At 40.5% G+C, this 19,574-nt stretch overlaps 1 protein-coding gene across 1 annotated transcript in view; it reads right to left on the reverse strand.

Moving 5' to 3' along the window:
- Positions 1–473: 473 nt before the first annotated feature.
- LOC146175534 (uncharacterized) overlaps positions 474–19,574 on the reverse strand; it is a 32,805-nt gene continuing 13,704 nt past the window's right edge. The window contains exons 5-7 of the mRNA XM_084581926.1: positions 10,308–10,397; positions 3,004–3,054; positions 474–658 (exon numbers count right to left, since the gene is read on the reverse strand). Coding sequence (XP_084438052.1) covers positions 552–658; positions 3,004–3,054; positions 10,308–10,397 — 248 coding nt within the window. The 3' untranslated portion in view covers positions 474–551. The remainder of the gene's footprint in view (positions 659–3,003; positions 3,055–10,307; positions 10,398–19,574) is intronic.

Below are 19,574 nucleotides of genomic sequence, written 5' to 3' on the forward strand. Positions count from 1 at the left end.
TTATTTCTTAAATACAATGAAGTATAAGTATAGGTCGTTGGCAGAAATATGAGCCATGTCTAGATGATTAAAACTCATGCGCTTTGATATGGACCAGAAATGCTGTGTACACTAACCTCGCCATAGCCCAGCTGGTATGAGAGCCTTGACGCAGATCGCAGTGTAGGTCTATCCGAAAGCTAGTCGCTGGTTTTGCTCACGGAGCAGCCTTCTCCCCACTGCTGCACACATTGAGGTCTTTATTCTCACCTCCTCCACCGTCACCCTTCAAACACTGATGTTGACTTGTTTTACCTCTATCAACTCTTGCTAAGGGAACATTAGCGAACAGCAGTGGTCCTGGGCTTCTTATGACTTCTCCTTCCCTCTATCTTTTAGACATGCTTTGATAAGCGATACATTCAAGGATGCATAATTCAACATGTATATCTTTTCCTCCTTGTGATTCCATATTTTTGAATAAACTACAGTCAAAAGATGTGAACTTTTTTATTTTCGGCCAGTGGTCACGAAGCTTCAATGATGACTTGGATTCATAAGAATTTTGGGAATTACTCGGCTCTTTTTTCACTTGCCCCGTTTGTTTCCTCCTTCGTCTTTTGCTCATCTGCATCTTTGGGATCTATTTGATCTTGATATTCTTCTCCATACTGGCCTTCTGTAAAACATATAGTTATTACAAGTCCTCTTGGAGAACCTTCCAATCACCTTACCAAATAGAAATTTGAAGATTTCTTGCCACAATCATCACTAGTGTTTGCAAGAGCTTATCTACAAGCAGTAGCCTTCAAGTCAAAAGGCGATGCTAATAAATCGAAATATTGTTTTGCTTTTCACCACCAGCACACGGATAGGTTCTACTACACTGGTGTTACAATCAAAGAATTCTGTATAGGTTGTTAGGACAAATCAACTTTAATATTTGTCAAAACCCCTTTTTTCGCACATTGGCTGATTTTAAATGTTATAATTTAAATTAACTGCATCCAATATGGAACTTAAATCTTAGTTATAGCATCCCGGAAATTAAAAGCAAACACACTGGCTATAAATAGCTTGCACTTCTTCGCCAAAGCGCCGTGAAAGCAGCGCTTCTACTGAACGCTGTTTACACCTTTCGTAGCCAGAAGTACGATTGAGTATTACCCAATAAAGTTTACAATTTCATAATGGTGATTTAGAAATAACATCCTAAACCCCCGTGTTGCAATAGTTTTTGCCCCTTCCTTGCATCGTAGAGCGTGGAAACAAATATCGTCTTCCCAAGACACTGAACGCGTTATTTGTTTGTGCGTCCTGCCTATAACTGCGCACGAACTGACTGCTTCAACAACCAGCAACCTCATGTTTGCCGGAATCCTCACACAAACTTAAGACAGTTCCACAATGTTCTCGCCCTTTGAGTAGATCATTCATTGACTAAAGCCTTCTTTCGCCTGCTGCTGCCTGTTTTCAATACAAACATAAAATATATATTGCATTGAGAGTGAGAAAAACTTTATTTGTTGTCCAGCAGGGTTTAGCATAGATTATTAATAGAGAATATCATTTCAGGTATGATAGTACTTGCAAGCATCGGTCGTGGAGCCCAGACGTTTGCCAACAACCATAGTAGTCTTGAGGAATACGTGCACTTCTTCAATTTACAAAGCCAAGTTTAAACGTCGACACAGATGTTTAAGTTCTTTCTGAAGACGTGTTCGAACCAGAGCAATTTTAAGCACTTCTCAACCATAACAGCCCAGTCGGAAATGTTTTCTTGTAATTTCTCTCCTATAAGGACCACCTCCACTCGCAGAGATGACTTGATGGCTTACTCTCTCTATCTCTCTCTGTTTAGTCGGTATATAGCAGTTTTAATATTAATCTCGACCTTGCGATGATCTCAGAGCAACGCAATGCGAACTGAAGGGTACTATTAACACGAAAAAGGGAGTAGATAGACGTGAGAGAAATACATTCCTAACCTATGATTCCTCGTGTACAACTATCTTATAAAGCTTTATTAAATGCTAAAAATGTTTTCAGTAGAAAAAATGCTAGAGTACAGCCGAACACAGCTAATTAGCCTTTGGTGTTGTAGCTGCATGTTTTTTTCCAGCCAGCATGTTTATGCGAACCCCTTACCAGCTTCAATACGAAAAAACACGTATTGCGAACTATGTGTACGCAAAGTGGTAAATATGGGCATAGTTTTCAAACAAAGTTTTCTTGCATTTCATTATAAATACATACGATAGGAAAGAATCATTTCTATAGTTTCGCGAAATCTTTGTTAATATTTGTTATTTTATTCGTTAGATTTTATTTTGTGAACGTGTCGTGAAAGATTTTTTTCTCACAAATGTTGCGACGCAATTTATGCAACAAAGCCACTAAATTTTCTAGTAAATGAAAAGCATCGAGCGGAATTTTCTCACTGCATTGAGGTTTTGTTTTTCATCCTGACTCACAACGAATAAGAATGTAAAACAAAAATCCTCATCAACTCCTCCAACACACAAAAAAAAAAATAAGGAAATATTCTCGGTTATTAGGCTGTCACTTCATCAATCTCTTTTGCCTCTTTCTACACCTTGCCATCAACCTGGAGTGTATATTTTTTAATAATAATGTTGCTTCTGGTGTTGTTCTCTTGCATTTATGCATTTGGCGTGCATCTGGAATACTCTATACCCTTTTGGCACAGCAATAATTGTTTCCTTTCCGGCTACTGTGGCAGAATATTTCTTGTAGTGTTCTTTGGCTGTTTAATGCTGTTTCTTGAATTGTCTTTCGTATCGTTCATTTTTTCCTTGCTTTTGAGAAAAAGCCCGTTCCTCACAAACACCTAAAAAGAGGCTGAGTGTGCCTGGTATATAAATAAATATTAAATATTCTTTTATCGAAAACACTTCTTTCGAATAATTGGAGAAAATGATAAATATATAGCAACGTGACGTTCGTTCTTAAACCGAAAATGTTTTCTACTTTTATTAAATATCAAGCGGATTGAATACTAACCAGGATAATAGACAAAATTCAAAGGGCCGGAAGGATACCTTTCGTCATAGCCTGAAAGAAAAAATAGGCGTAAAAAATTTCGAACAATTTGATCCAGGGTATAAAATGTTTGCACGGCGCTCGTCAGAAACGATTTTACTGTAAGCCAATAAGAGCAAGGTAGCAGGAGATTTGGCGCCTTCAAACCTCTAGTTCCCATAGTTTAAATAGTACACTTAAAGCAAACAGCAATCTTGAATGGGAAACAGCGCCACAGACAAACATTAAAGCAGAGCACAGCAAGACGAGCGCTGAGCAGGCGAGTTGGTGAAACGTAATAAATGAAAAACAACGCAACTGACAAACGCCCCAGCAGAGAACAGGACGAGCGCTGGCTATAGTGTCGAACAGCATTTGCAATACAAGTCATATATATGGGCAGTTTGGCTCATATCTGGCAGCAGAAGAGTGCTGAGGGCAGAACGGAGCAGAAAAACGGGTTGGCGTTTTTCTGTGTTCCCCTTCCTCCATCTCATTTTCATCTGAGATAGGCGTCATCATACTTTTAACAGGGACTAACTTAACCAGCTTACGTCTTAAAAAGTAGCCTGTGCACAGAGTAAGAGAGAAAAAAAACAGCAGGAGATGATAATGTTTTTCTTTATAGCAGGTAGACGCAATAGCTGTGCCCATTCTGCCGTCTTGTTTTTTTCTCCACTAAATGTCTCGCGATTTAGTCAAATCCCACTAATGGGCCTTATGTATCGTCGTGGCCACTTTGACAGGAATTCCTTAGTTTGTTGGCTTTCCAGATTCAGATACGCTAACTGGGCTTGCCAACTAAGCTATAGATTTTATGATTTGCCTGAGGCAAGATGCAATCTCTGGAATACATTACAGTATGGGAAATGGGCCCATATCTCTTAACGCGCACCCGCCCTAGGGTCATTATTGCAGTACTACACCCAATGCGTTCAATCAGATCTTAGAAAAGACGAAAAACAGGAATTTCAAATTTTCTTCTCAGATCCCTTCAAAATGGAGCTATCCTACACGGGACGCACTGCAGATATTATTCTTTGTAACAATGTCCAACATTATATTACTCCAGTCAGAAAAGGGTCAGTTATAGCTATATGTGTTCGTAACCCTCGTGCACCCACGTCTGCTGTGCACGAGCTTCTCAATCCCTCTCAGTTCAGGCGGAGATAATGTACAATAGGTGATATCATTGTGTGGGGCAGCTTTGGTTCTGGTATTGAACTCTAATTAAATTCTCCTATACAGATCTAATATACCGTCTTTCTATCACGGCACCAGTGGTGCCTCTTTTCTAGTTATTTTCACTGAGTTTATCCTTTCCGTGTTGCCTATATTTATTATTGAAATGCAGCGTATAGTTAAGCCAGCGGGCTTAAAAAGAAAATTCGGCATAATAAAATACAATATGCTATGCAGCTTTCCGCGCGTTAAAATTCGTTGTATTAAGCTTTGACATACAAAAATTTGCATAGAATGTGGAATGGCGTTGATATCCGAACTTTTAAGCAAAATGTTCCCTTTTATATTAACTCGAGCAATTCGTGCATACTAATATTCCTTTAAACTGCGCGCTCTTAAGACCTTCAACCTTGACGTACATAAAGACAAAACCGCTAATTCACACAACACTCTGATATTGAAAAAAAAAAAAAATATTGCGTTTAGTCTGGCTTGAAGTCTCATTCCAAACATTTTTACTCACGACTTACGAATCCAATCCAATCGTAGATCCACTGAGCATCGTAGAGCGAAAGAACACCAGCCAAATATCAAAACGGAAAAAAATTCGGACAATGACACGATGAAGAGAAATTTCGCATAGTCAGGCTGCAGGTTGATCCTAATATCAGAACTGTCAAATTTTGGTAGCACATGGAACAAAATTTTGACTGGCTCGGTCAGATGTGGGGTGTTATCTAATTCAAAGCGGTTAATGCAGTTTTGTTAGAAGTACAAGCAGGCAACCCCATTTGCAATGATTCCACATATTAATAAAGGGATAAGATTGAAGGAAAGTAGCGCAAGCTTTCCCGCAAGTAGCGAAAACTGAAACGTTTTGAGCTGATAAATCTCATTAAACAGCAGTGTGTGCCCCTTCCCCTTCCTGTTTCACATTTTGCTAGACTGATAAAAGGACAGTAGAAGGTACATTGCGGAAGCTTCTTTTTAGTGTCCGCCAGCGACAAAAAGGCGGTGATAATTCCAAAATTTGACTAGTACGTGTTCCTTCCACTCCGTCCTGATATCAGTGAAAACGCATCAGTTTGGAAATTTGGCACTCAGGTAAATTCAAATCAACAAACCTCGGACAAAACGTCATATTGCTGCCAGTGTGAAGAGGAGAAGGAAGAAAGGCAGAAGACTACGAAGTTCCCGTTTCGCACTCGCACCGTTCGTCCGTGGACTTCGCCAACACCGGGCTATCTGTGTTACCGGCTCTGCGGCCTTCACACGCCTTTTTGCTACGTGACAATATCACCATCTTCCGTTTAGGCAAATGGACAGTAGCGACCCATGGCCCTCAAAAAGTCCTTAATATCACAACTTTAGTGACAAATTGCTATCCAACATATGGTTATGCTCATGTTTTAAGGCGAAAGCCTTTAATGGCTCATACTCGCAGTCATGACCCTGTCCGTCCGGCCACGAGAAGTGTCATACTTCTTCGCGAGATTCCGTGGGCGACCGCGAGATAGTGCCGTCATCACCTGGTCCATAAATCTCCTTGTCTACTGTGAGGGAAATAGCTAAAAACAAATACATAAATCCTGCCTCCACTGTGAATCGAAAGTCCAACCCTCGGATACTACGTCGAGCGCTTTAACCAACTGCGCCATGACCGGGATTGAGAAACGCACATCGTAATTCTTGTCTACGGTGAGGATGATAGTAGCAGGATTCCGCGAGTGACAGGTACATCGTCTTTCCTTTTTTGTAAACAAATTATAAAACGCCGGTGAATTTGGTGCGATCAACGGAACGCTCGTTGTGTTCGGCAATGGCAGCGCTATGTACCATCACGACTCAAGTCGTCACCAGGCAATTCACGCATATAACTAAGGTGACCCTACCGGGCGTCCGACCCAGGCGTCCATGCGGCGCCTTTCATTTGCCGCTTCCTCGAATGATGCACCACACAGGAAACAGAAACAGACCCGGTACAGAAGGAATCAGCGGCGTCTCAAACTGCGTTACAGCAAAGAAAAGGCGCAGTATCTGTCACACTGCGGACACCTGACCCGCGCCGTTAAGTAAGAGGTAGGTAAAGGTGCCATAGTGGAAGGCCAGGATCCACCAATAGCCTTCGCCTCGTCGCATTTTGGTTCTCCACAGTGCCCTCTAGAATTTCTTCTTCTCAGTAGACGTCTGTTATCTTGCAATCACACTTATTAGAAGCTTGGGCGCATGCCTGGGGCAGTACACGCAATCAACCATTATTTATCAATAAATACGTTGTGTTGAGTATACAGGTAGAACCCCAAAACTCATGCAAGAGTTGTGAAAAAGGTTCGTATGAATAATAATGTCATAAACAAAATCATGCAAAAGGAAGAGAAAGAAAAAGAACAATACATGGCTATATAAACATCAAATGTTATTTAGTCAGGAAGAGTGAAATATTCAAAATAATGTAGATATTGAGAGAATGTGCCGCTTTAATTGATTGGAAAATTGTTGGTAGCTTTTATTGATTGTAATGTGTGGTGGTAGTGCGTTCGAATAATTGACTGCAGTATACGTAAATGAATGTGTGCCACAATTATTTCTAATGAAGGGGACATGTAGAACAATATAGATGATCGACTGGAGTAGATACTGCTTCGTTGCAGGAGTTTCACAGCAAGGCAAATTGCTATGTTATTCAGTATTTTGAACTTTAAATTGATAATACAGTACTGGATGCTATTGTGGATGTTCTGTTGAGCGATACGTTGAGCAGTACATAGCTACTGCCTAAATTATATGTGAATTTATGAAGCTGTTGTATAGTGTGAGCAGTGTTTTTATAAGAAAAAATCGTAATTTATAAAATATCGGTATATTTCTGTAAACCTTTGAACATACCTGTTGAACATGTGAGGGCCACTTTAACTGATTACCAATCAAAATTCTGAGAAATTTTCTTTCGTTCACTCTCTGCAAAGCGGTGTTATTGAGAAGAAGGTTGTAAGTCTTTGAGAGACGGGTGTTTTGGATGTGTTCGAGGGAACGTATTGAATTATTGTCATAAAGATAGTTTTAGTAGTGTTTTTTGAGCCATGGTGTCAATAATGCCGTCATTTTCAGCTGTTATATATATATATGTTAGTGCCGTCAGCTTATAGTATACAGTTCTGTGATAGCTATGATGGTAAGTCGTTAACAAATGTTAAAAATAGAAATAGGCCCAATATTGATCCTTGAGGTAACCCAATATTAGTTCGAGAGTTATGATGCTGTGTCATTAACGACCACATAATACTGCCTATTGTTTAAAAAGCTTTTAACCAAATCTAGCTGGACTCCTCTGGCACCATAGCCACATTTATCTAATAGTGTTGAATGGTCCAAAGTATCAAAAGCCTTGTTTAGGTCTACTATTTACCTTTCGTGAGACGCTTATTTGCAATATTTTGCCGTATTTTTTCTGTAACATTTAGTAAAGCTAATTCTGTTTACTTCCCTCCAGTATACCCGTATTGCGCGGAATCTGAAGGATTACTGCACAGGAACTATTGGTTCAAGTCTTGATGAAGTACCTTTTTTTATGGGTTTAGATATAGGCGATAAAAAAGATATCGGGCGAGAGTTTTAAAACTTCAACATAGCCGCAGCGAAAAAAACACAATCACAGAAGGAAGACACGTACACAAGGACCAACGCTGCGTTGGTCCTTGTGTACGTGTCTTCCTTCTGTGATTGTGTTTTTTTCGCTGCGGCTATGTCGAATGTAAGCTACCAACTCGCCCAAAAGCTTGTTTTACTTTAAAACTTCAGTTTATCCCCTTTTTTTAAATACAGCCAAAACTAGATTTAACGAAACCAGATTCAATAAAAGTTCAAATTCAGCGAAAATATCTCGATTCTCCCTCAGACGCTCATATGGCCCAATGCTTTGAGTACCTAGAAATACCGAAACTAATTAAGCTACCTGTCACGATTTAACAAAACGTTTAGTGAAAATTAAAGGTGAAAAAGTCTATATTTGGTGTATTTTGTACAAAACGCTCAATAATGTATTGACTGCGAGCCAACGGTAACATCGTGCAGCAACAACATCCCGCTTTTGCCGAACTACGCGGTGCGAAACGCGAGTTTTATTGATTTAATTTCACGAGATTTCGCCAGCAGCAGAAAACCGGCCCATCGACCCGGAGTCGGCAGCGGTGCCCCATGCCAACACAGGCACAAATTATGGCTGCCCTTAATCTGCTCAGACAGTTTGCCGACTGACGACAAAAGATCGCACAAAGAATCCCTGCAGATGTTGCTTACAAACCGAAAGCAAGCAAAGATCAGCGGCGTCTTTTTCAGCGGGAAAGAAATTGAGTCCCCTGGGACCCTCCCTGCCGAGGTAAAATTTTCGTTGCTTCTTTTTGTTGCTTTTTAGGTGCTTTTTTTCCTATCGGTGTCGGTGGTTGCGCGGGCCGCAATTTCATTGTAGCAACATAGCATAGTGGATAAGTTGGCATTTTACTTAGAGATGACTTAACAGCACAGGTTCCTTGGGCCTTAGTTTAAGTTGGCTGTTATGTCCTTTGAAAACATGATTTCATTTTCAGCGCATAACACTTCGCAAATATGATGCCGCGGTATTTCCTTGATACCGCGACACCATATAATAATCGACTTTATTGACTTTAAGTGACCGAGAAATGCTTTCCTCGATTTAGCGAAGTTCCCAATTGAACGAAATATTTTGCGGCTCCCTCCAACTTGGTTAAATCGATTTTTAACTATATTGGTAATAGTTTTGATATGTTTGGCGCTGTAGGCAACACCCCAGTGTGAAAACATGTGTTAATTACATAGCATAGAGGCAAAGAATTGTGATCTGCAATTGCATTGAAGGGTTTTGTAGATATGTTATCATGAGCAACTTATGATGTGTTATTTAATATTAATATAGTGGCAACTACATCCGCTTCGTTGACGGGACTAAGGAAGAACGATGATGTGTTACGTTCAACATTTGGAACCTGCAAATCATTAAAATCAAGGCTAAAGGCTCTAGGTGGAGAAGGTAAGTTAGAGAAGTACTTGTTAAATTCATTGGCGATCACTGTTTCTTCCCTGAATATGCTTTTATCGGTTGCTATTGCGAGTACATTGATTTGTTCGGAGTCCTTGTTGACAGCCTACCGAGTGACAATTCAACTGGTAGCGCTCTTGTTTCCAGCTTGTGTTATTTCGTCGTGAAAAGAGTTTTCCTTGCAATAGGTTATCAGCTTGGCAAGACATTTTGGTATGTTTTGTGGCGCTGTTCCAGACGCATATTATACGGTTGATGTTTCAATTTCCTATACATAATATGTTGTCTTCCTGATATAATATGCGTTAGTATTGTTTATAGAAATGAATAAGATTTGATGTCAACTGAATCGCCTTGGTAGACACCTTCCCATGTTTCTCGTGGTAACGTTTACACACATTATACAGGCATTATTGTTTATATAATAAGGGAACATGGAAAATGGGAGATGGAAGAAATGTCAAGGGAAGGCTCCTGCTAGAGGTTGTGTTCTCCGCTCATCCGTCTTCCACTCGTCTATTCAGGCTGCTATATTCCTCGGTACTCTGTTCCACTATAATTGAACAGTCTGCATGAATATATTGTAGTCTGCTTTGCGGTTTGGATGAACTATTTTGGAGGCAGAAGGATTGTTTCCTCAATTCTTCCTCAAATGAGGGACCGGACATCTTATATAACTTAATTTACACGATTACATTATAAGCCGTTTTTCGTGCCTAAATGTTTTAAATGTTGTTTTAAGCATTTTCTGGCGTCCTAGTTAACGGAAAATTATTACGTACGTTTGGAAAAGCTAACATATCTAAAAAGGAGAGGTTCAGTTGAAAAACTCTATGTTTTTAACTCAGTTTGCAAAAAAAAAGTATTCAGTTTTTCTGCGAACAAATTGTACTCAAACTATGCCTTCACGCTGTAGTCTTTGAGCTCCGACAGTTTGGTTCATAGGAGTAAGGCTTCTACATCCTGCTTAAACACTACATTGAGATTCATTTGGTATATGATAACATGCCGATCTGCTTGTAAAATAGACGCAGAAATAATATGCACTTACCGTAGAAATATGAATAGGAGGGATATTGGAATGGGCCATAGTACGGATATTGGAATGGCCTATAGTGCGGATATCGCTGAGCATAGACTCCTGAAAATATCGACAGAGAGGTCATGTGTGATCATTCCCGTATACACAATTTTTTTAGCGTGTATATTTATTTGGTTATTTGGCACTTGAATGCCAAATTAGCTATATATCAATCAATCAGTCAGTCAATCAGTCAGTTATTTATTTCAATAAATATACAAATTGCAAAAAATGTTGGGTTAATAGCCGAAACTAGTTTAGGCCCGTACGTACGTACGTACATACATACATACATACATACATACATACATACATACATACATACATACATACATACATACATACATACATACATACATACATACATACATACATACATACATACATACATGCATACATGCATACATGCATACATACATACATGCATACATACATACATGCATACATGCATACATGCATACATGCATACATGCATGCATGCATGCATACATGCATGCATGCATGCATACATGCATACATGCATGCATACATGCATGCATACATGCATACATGCATACATGCATACATGCATACATGCATACATACATACATACATACATACATACATACATACATACATACATACATACATACATACATACATACATACATACATACATACATACATACATACATACATACATACATACATACATACATACATACATACATACATACATACATACATACATACATACATACATACATACATACATACATACATACATACATACATACATACATACATACATACACAGCAGTGGAGACCCGCTAAAGGACCTATGACAGCAAGACAGATATTTCTAAATCACTCTTATTTGTTAATTCTCACCGTGAACAATTGATTGCGAATATATGAATGCGCGCTTTCTTCACGAACAGGTTTTCTTTTTGCAGTTGAGGAAAGCATATATCAGAATGCCTTTTGGACGAGTTCACTGGTCGCGAAGAAAAAATGCTTTGCTTCAGAGAAATTGGGCGAAACAAAACGAAGAATACATTCACTAGAGCGCATTATCGATTTTCTTCTCTGCCCGTGTCATTGAAGCGATGCATTTTGCTACATTGTAGATATACTAACTGTATATAATCATACAGTGCTGCAAACAAATTAGAGAAACAGCTATGAACCGCCACCGTATAGAATAAAAATCTTGAGTGTGCATTACACTTTAAATGTCTTCTCGCTTTAGCGAATCGCAAACGTGCGTTTAATAACCTACTAAGCACTTTCTTTTACATGTTCTGGTGATAGCGTTTGCGGGAAATGTGACCGCCACGCCTAAAATAAGAATTCCAATAGTATTAAGACTAGCAAACACACAAAAGCGAGCAAATTAAAAATAACGCAGCAGCACAAAATGAAGCCCACTATCTTTTCCACAAAGGGTAATGCATGTGTGCTGCACACAGTAATGAATCAGCTAATCCACTTGCGAATCGTATAAGGGTAAATTTCACCACGTTGTTTCAGTTGGTATACCATCCCAAAGTAACTCAGGCTATGAAGGACACCTTAGTGGAGGTCTCCGGAAATTTCGGTCAATTGGCGTTCTTTGACGTGCACAGCGATCGCACAATGCACGCATACCTTCCTTTTTGCATCCATCAAAAAGCGGGAGCCGTTGCCGGGATTCGGTCCAGTGACCTTGGGTTCACGGGTCGAGTACCTCGACCTCTGAGCCACCGCGGCGAGGTAAGACTGATTCTCCTAAGAGTGATGGCTTTAGTAAAACACCGTAATCTATTTTCTTTTGTATCTTGTCGTAAAGTTTAGGGGAATAAATGGCTCATCTTTGTATCGATATGAAAGAAGCTAGCAGTCAATGATGCAAGCGAAAATATAAAACAAACCTTTTTCCCTTACTCCTGGTGGCAGCGATACAATACCTATTATTCCCATCATATTGTGATTGAAAATTAAATAGTTAAAAATTCGAAGGAAATGAACCATATGCTGGGTTTGCGATTTGCCTAAAACTTTGGCATATGTTCCTCTACGAACTTGCATGCAGCGGCTGCTGTTGAATGTTCCTCTTTCGTGTGTAGATAATTTTTCACGCACAGCGTACACAGCTATTCGATCGAAAAATGGTCAACCAAGGTTTTGCAGGGAGTTCAGAACGTGGCGGGAAAAACCGAAGTTTAAGTTCATCGCTAAGTGTTCGGGAATAGGTGAGAAGTGTATGAGTGATTTTGGTTGGAGCTAAACCCATATTTATTTCATTATTATCGAGGATTAACAATAATATTAGAAGTACATATTACAAATAAAATAAATATAATTGAAATGTAACAAAATAAAAGAGTACTGAAACAAGAAAAAGTAAAATATAATAAACATTAAAATTTTGATACAGCAAACACTAAAATACTTCGTGTTTGTGTCATGATTCATTGCAGATATAAACACCAATGTTGCGAGTCGTGTCGCAGACCGAAAGAAATAAAAAAATGAGTAGGAGGGGAGTACACATGACAATATACTTAAAAAGAGAGCATGAAAAAGGTAATATAATGTGGATGTTTCCCTTTCCTTGCAATCTTTCTACTTGCTGCTGTCCGTTTATATTAGTGCATCAGATATATCTGTGTGCATAAAAAATTACACCTGTTCAAAGACGATGACAGAACACATCAGCATTAGTAAAGTACGACGTTCTGAGGTTGGTCTGCAATAAAGCGATGCAGTGTTAAGATGTAAGACATTGGTTACCCTTCGTGATAGCCACGAAAAAGATTCAGCGTGTTTACGACCACGACTTCTACAACCGACACAAATATACAAAGCATGAAACAGCAAAGTTCACTGCACAAATAAAAAAATAACCACTATAAAGTTAAGCGGCCGTGGAGTATTTTCTTACGCATTTTAGGAAACGTAGCGCAAAGAGGACAAGGACAAAAAAGAAGGAAACACACACGAGCGCTTACTCACAACTGGTTTTTTATTAGAAAAGCTAACAGAATATATAGGGTACAAAAAATTATCAAATACATGCAATAAAGGGGTGAAATTGACAAAAATTGACAAAAATGTGGAAAAAAGGCAAGTCTGCAAAGATACACCAAAAACACGTGAAAAAACTACTTGACCACTGATTCAAGGTATGTAATCTCTACTTTTGTTAAGTTAATGGAAGCTTCGCTGACACACTTCCTTTCATAATATGATATGCCTCTATAGTTTCTCGTATACGTTGATTGCGCGATGTACCAAGAACGATAGTTTTATCGAAAATGGGGCGGCATTTACACTTCGTGCAATGTTTAGGCAAATTGTCTTGTGATGTAGGGGTTAAAGAATTTCTATGTTCGAAGAGCAGGACATTCAAACAACGGCCAGTCTGCCCTATGTAGTATTTTTCACAAGAAAAAGGAACTTTGTAAATTACCTGCGTTCTGCACTGTACAAACCTAGATTTATGGTTAACATAGCAGCGATGCTCACTTTTTAACGCGTCTGTCTTTCTTCTTACCAAGGCACACACACCTGACAATTTCGTGGAGGCTGACATTACTGTGCCTACATCATACCGATTGGCGACATTCCGCAAGCCATGTGAAAAACGGTGCACGTACGGCAGAACCACTGGTTTCCTTTTATTGCTGCAACACTTAGACTTTTTCGTGTCCTTTCCCTTCACCTAAAGCAGGAGTTTATCACATCTGCTGCTGATTAAAGGAAGCGGATAACCAGAATTACTCAATCTATTGACTTGATCGAGAAAACTTTAACAAATTTTATGCTCGCAAGATTTAATTAAAGCAGAGCGCAAACAAGACAAGACAATTGCGTTTCTCACCACTTTGGAATGTCCGGAGCGAAAATGTAGTAAAGGCTTAGATGATCTAGGGGGATAACCCTAAACCAAATGCTTATTCCCAAAATGAAGAGATAAGTGAAGAAATTGTAGAATATCATCATTGGGCAACTCAAAAGTAAAGTTCAAACCATGAGCACTTTCTTTGAAAACCTTTAAAATATTAACAACAGAATGATTGAACCGATTGGAAGGGAGAAGGACTAAATAATCATCAACGTAACGAAAAATACTCAATGAAAAGTCATCTAGATTCTTTTGAATGGCTTTGTCTATTTGGCTAAGAAAAATGTCTGAAAGAACTGGCGCTACACGCGAACCTATGCAAACGCCAGATTTTTGTAAGTATAAAGAACCCTTCCACCCAACAAAAGTTGACTTGAGCACCTTCAAAGAAAGTGCTCATGGTTTGAACTTTACTTTTCAGTTGCCCAATGATGATATTCTACAATTTCTTGACTTATCTCTTCATTTTGGGAATAAGCATTTGGTTTAGGGTTATCCCCCTAGATCATCTAAGCCTTTACTACATTTTCGCTCCGGATATTCCAAAGTGGTGAAAAACGCAATTGTCTTGTCTTGTTTGCGCTCTGCTTTAAATAAATCTTGCGAGCATAAAATTTGTTAAAGTTTTCTCGATCAAGTCAATAGATTGAGTAATTCTGGTTATCCGCTTCCTTTAATCAGCAGCAGATGTGATAAACTCCTGCTTTAGGTGAAGGGAAAGGACACGAAAAAGTCTAAGTGTTGCAGTAATAAAAGGAAACTAGTGGTTCTGCCGTACGTGCACCGTTTTTCACATGACTTGCGGAATGTCGCCAATCGGTATGATGTAGGCACAGTAATGTCAGCCTCCACGAAATTGTCAGGTGTGTGTGCCTTGGTAAGAAGAAAGACAGACGCGTTAAAAAGTGAGCATCGCTGCTATGTTAACCATAAATCTTGGTTTGTACAGTGCAGAACGCAGGTAATTTACAAAATTCCTCTTTCTTGTGAAAAATACTACATAGGGCAGACTGGCCGTTGTTTGAATATCCGGCTCCTCGAACATAGAAATTCTTTAACCCCTACATCACAAGATAATTTGCCTAAACATTGCACGAAGTGTAAATGCCGCCCTCTTTTCGATAAAACTATCGTTCTTGGCACATCGCGCAATCAACGTACACGAGAAATTATAGAGGCATATCATGTCATGAAAGGAGGGGATAAGTGTGTTAGTGGAGCTTCCATTACCTTAACAAAAGTAGAGATTACATACCTTGAATTAGTGGTCAAGTAGTTTTTTTTTCACGTGTTTTTTTGTGTATCTTTGCAGACTCGCCTTTTTTCCACATTTTTGTCAAGTTTTGCCAATTTCACCCCTTTATTACATGTATTTGATAATTTGTTTGTACCCTATATATTCTGTTAGCTTTTCTAATAAAAAATTAGTTGTGAGTAAGTGCTCGTGTGTGTTTCCTTCTTTTTTGTCCTTGTCTTCTTTGCGCTACGTTTCCTAAAATGCGAATGCACCAACTCGCCCAATTTAGCATTCTTGTGCAGTATTTGCTTACGCCCGGTTAAAATTACTGGCCTACGCGGATGATATCGTTGTTTTGTTTTGTTTTTTGCACAAATCAGGAAAGTGTTAAATAAGTCGTGCGAGTTGGAGGCGACTACTGCCGAAAGACAGTGTGCGAAATTCATTTGGAGAAGAGCATTGTTTCTTAGCACAGTGAATGGGATAATTCGCCGGTAATATTTGCTAATATGCGGTGAACGACATTTCCGGCCAAGTCATCGGGTGTACCATTAGAATAATAAAAAATCAACAGAGAGTTGTGGAATGACAGAACGAAAACTGCTAAGCAAAAAGTGGACGGGGGGAAAGGACGCGAACTCTCAAGGTTCGTACATGCAGTTCAGTTCAGTTCAGTCGTTCAGTCGTGTCCGACTCTTCGTGACCCTATTGACCATGTCACGCCACGCTTTCCGGTCTCTCACTATCTTCCTAACATCACATAACTTCATCTGCAGTGCCTCGAGGATGCCATCTAACCATCGCGTCCGCTGCCTACCCCTTCTCCGGCGACCCTCAACCTTTCCCAACATCAAATCTTTCTCCAGCGACTCCTCTCTTCTCATCAGATGACCAAAGTAGCTGAGCTTTAACTTTAACATTTGACCCTCCAATGAGCAGTCAGGGTTTATGGTCGACAATATCGATTGATTTGATCTTCTGGCAGTCCAAGGAACTCTCAAGAGTCTTCGCCAGCACCACAATTCAAACGCGTCAGTTCTTCGGCGGTCAGCCTTTTTTACAGTCCAACTCTCGCATCCATACATCACAACTGGAAAGACCATAGCACGAGTTATACGGATCTTGGTTGGCAGACTAATGTCTCTGCTCTTTACTAGGCGGTCAAGGCTAACCATTGCTCTCTTTCCCAGAAGCAGGCGTCTCCTAATTTCATGGCTGCAGTCTCCTTCCGAGATAATCTTGTAGCCCAAGAAGGGAAAATCTGTCACAGCTTCCACTTCTTCTCCCTTGATGCTCCAGGACTTGATAGGGCAAGACGCCATGATCTTTGTCTTTTTAATGTTCAGTTTAAGCCCAAACTTCTCACTCTCTTCATGTACGCGCATCAGAAGTCTCTTGAGTTCCGCTTTACTTTCTGCCATTAAAGTGTTATCATCCGCATATCAAAGATTGTTGATACGTTTTCCGTTGATACGTACATGCAAGTGTGTGCAATGCGTTTTTGATTACCAAGATTTGGTATTTCCTGCAATTTTCATGCATCTCACGCTTTAACGTGCAGAAACTGCAGAGTATTTGCATTTTTTATTGAAAGCTCAAATTAGGAACGACTAGCCACACTAATTGTTTCTTCCCATAAAGAGGGGTCTTTCTAACAAGTTTCTGACGCAAGTGGTATCACGATTTCTTTTTTTTGCCGATCAAAGAGACCCTCTGTTGCGCACATTACTGCTGATGCTCATAGGTAATGAGATACCGGACTTTGTTGTTTATAGTTATCCCGTCACAAAACACGCTCTCACTGAATTTTTACGAGAAGTTGTTTTTGCTTTAAAAATTTTGCGTGCACATTTTTCGGTGGAGTATCTTAGTAATCTTGGAAAGCAAAACAAGGCACTTCAAAACACAGACACAGAAAGGAAACGACAACACTGTTTTGCTTTCCAAGATGACGTACCAACCAGCCCGTTCCTTCACCCTTGCATCTTAGTAATGTACCCAGGAGAAAATTGTATAACGACTTGCTCAACCTGTGTGTACCCGTACCGGTATACCAATCCATATAGTGTGGAATCCCAGGGCAAGATGTCATAAAGAAAGTTAGAATGATGACGGTTAAGCCGACCCTCGAATCATTTTTCTTCAAGCTTCACTTGGGTACCCTTCCCGTAAAAACGTGGCCTAATAATTAAGATATATTTGTACCTTGCACCCTGAATTGCAAAATATGAAAAACCCAGGGGTCATCGATCAGGGTTTTATAGACTGCAGAGATCCAGTTTTTCACTTTTCACAATCGGCCGATCTGCTACTCTTGCGGGCTGCCGGGCCATTTACCATTTTATTCGTCCCCTCGAACTGAGAAAAAAAAAAAAAAAATTGAGGGGGAGCCCGGACCCTCGGCTGCCGGGCCATGTTGCAAACACCTGTGCCGCCAACGCCTTGCACCTTGTCGCCCTGACCCCTAGAACTACTCGTACGACATCGACCAGCCCTCGCCGAGAACTCCACCCGGTTCCGACTTTGTTTCTCGGGACAATCAAACGTATGCCTCTCGCCGATCATCTTCCCCTCGTCGCCGTTCACCATCCCCGCTTCTCCGACGTTCTACCGGGGCTGTTGATGGAAACTAACAGTCGCAGTTCCCGGGGCAAGAACTGCGCTTGGTTCGAACTCTTCAAGTCCTCCGTCTTCTCCCGCTAACGTAATACAAGTGTTTGTCGACGGTGTCGCAGTACTGGCTCTTGTTGACACGGGCGCTGCCGTATCCGTCATCTGTGAACCTCTTTGCCATCGTTTTCGCAAGGTGGTCACCGCACTGTCCGACTTTTCGTTTAGCACCGCCTCATCCCAGCGCATTCATCCCTCGGCGGCGTGCACGGCCCGTATTCTCGTCGAAGGCATCTTATACACCATTGAGTTTATTGTACTGACTCACTGCTCACAGGAAGTCATCCTGGGCTACGATTTCCTTTCCACTCATCGTGCCGTTGTTGACTGCGCCCACGCGGAAGTTGCCTTTTTTTTTCCTGTTTGTGCTACTATCTTGTGTGACGTCCCTACCCGGTCTGCAAAACTCCTTGTCGCCAATGACACAGACATTCCTCCATTTTCTGCTGCCCTCGTTCCAATCTCCTGTGAAAGTATTACTTCTTCGACTGTCTTCTTCCCATCTTCCGATGCCGCTTCACGCCATTCCTGCCTCCTGCTTCCATGTTCTGTTCTCAAGTTCGAAGATGGCCTTAGTGCAATGTACGTCTAGAATCCATTTTCGTGCCCGTCCGTCCTGCTACACGGCGAGTGTCTCGGTCGTATTGAAGAACTTGATCCCACGTTTGTAAATACTCTTCCTGCCCTGCCTACTTCATTAGACGTTAATGTTCTCAGCTCTTGCGATATAGCGACCAATTTCTTCGTCCTCGAGTGCGCGAGGACGCGATGCATGTCAGTGGCTATGATGACGAAGATTACCACACTACATTTTATACTACAAAGAACCTTAAAGAAAGGACTATCATTAATCCTTACAGCATATGGTTTCTATGCGCACAAATTGACGAGGTCACCTACGACATGATTATGGTGCTGCGCCTCCAAAGCATTTAGAAAACATGGGTGGCATTTAGGCACGCAGAAGAAATTGTACGATCTGTCAGGGGCAACTTTATTGAAAGTGTAACATTACTCAGAGATGTTCTCCGTAGTCGGCCTGAGCAACCTCAGTGGATGGGTGTGGTCGAAAGATTATTAAACAGGAAAACGTTTTGTTATACCGTTTTAGCCAAAAGTAGAGCACCAATCTTTATGCTTGTATGCACTTTGTTGACCGGAAATAAAGAAAAAAAAAGCAGGCCATAGAGTAGTGCGTTAAGTACCTGTCTGTGAGCGTCAGCACTTCAGTTCGCATTACAGCTGGTCCATGAAATGTTTGTTCTGTTCATTAGTATTTTTCATCTCTCAGATTTACTCATGTTAATTTATACCTCTCCATGCTTTATCAGCTGAAGTCATGATGTTTTATACCCCTGCAATTTGTTTACATGTTGGCGTCGCGTTTTCCTACAGAAACGAGGGCCGCCGACCACACGGGAAATTTCGGCAACAGAGCTCCGCGCGGTTTCATTCGGTTCA

This window comes from Amblyomma maculatum, chromosome 10 (genome assembly GCF_055883805.1).
Source record: "Amblyomma maculatum isolate TAMU_Amacu chromosome 10, ASM5588380v1, whole genome shotgun sequence".
In the NCBI taxonomy this organism is placed as follows: Eukaryota; Metazoa; Arthropoda; class Arachnida; order Ixodida; family Ixodidae; genus Amblyomma; species Amblyomma maculatum.